General features: G+C 63.4%; 1 protein-coding gene across 1 annotated transcript in view; it reads left to right on the forward strand.

Moving 5' to 3' along the window:
* Positions 1-6: 6 nt before the first annotated feature.
* LOC104411226 (signal-induced proliferation-associated 1-like protein 3) overlaps positions 7-273 on the forward strand; it is a gene marked incomplete at both ends in the record, with an annotated part of 2,977 nt that continues 2,710 nt past the window's right edge. Inside the window, one exon of the mRNA XM_010021601.1 lies at positions 7-268. Coding sequence (XP_010019903.1) covers positions 7-268 — 262 coding nt within the window. The remainder of the gene's footprint in view (positions 269-273) is intronic.

The following is a 273-nucleotide window of genomic DNA, read 5'->3' on the forward strand; positions in this document are numbered from 1 at the left end:
GCCTTTCCCGGCACCGAGGATCCCAACTCGAAGGAGAACTTGGAGCACGACCTTGGGGACAACACCAGCAACGAGCTGCTTCTCAGTTGTCCCCACTTCCGCAACGAGATCGGGGGCGCCGGGGAGCGCAACGTCAGCTTCTCCAAAGCTTCCGGGGGTTCTCCGGTCATCCCGGTGTCCGATGGGAGCTTCCCGGAGCCCATCCTTGATCTCCGACCCACCAATGCTGCTATCTCGGTGCTGGAGGTGCCCCAGGAGCTGCAGAGGGACCCC

This window comes from Nestor notabilis, unplaced genomic scaffold (assembly GCF_000696875.1).
Source record: "Nestor notabilis isolate BGI_N333 unplaced genomic scaffold, ASM69687v1 scaffold30369, whole genome shotgun sequence".
Taxonomy (NCBI): Eukaryota; Metazoa; Chordata; class Aves; order Psittaciformes; family Psittacidae; genus Nestor; species Nestor notabilis.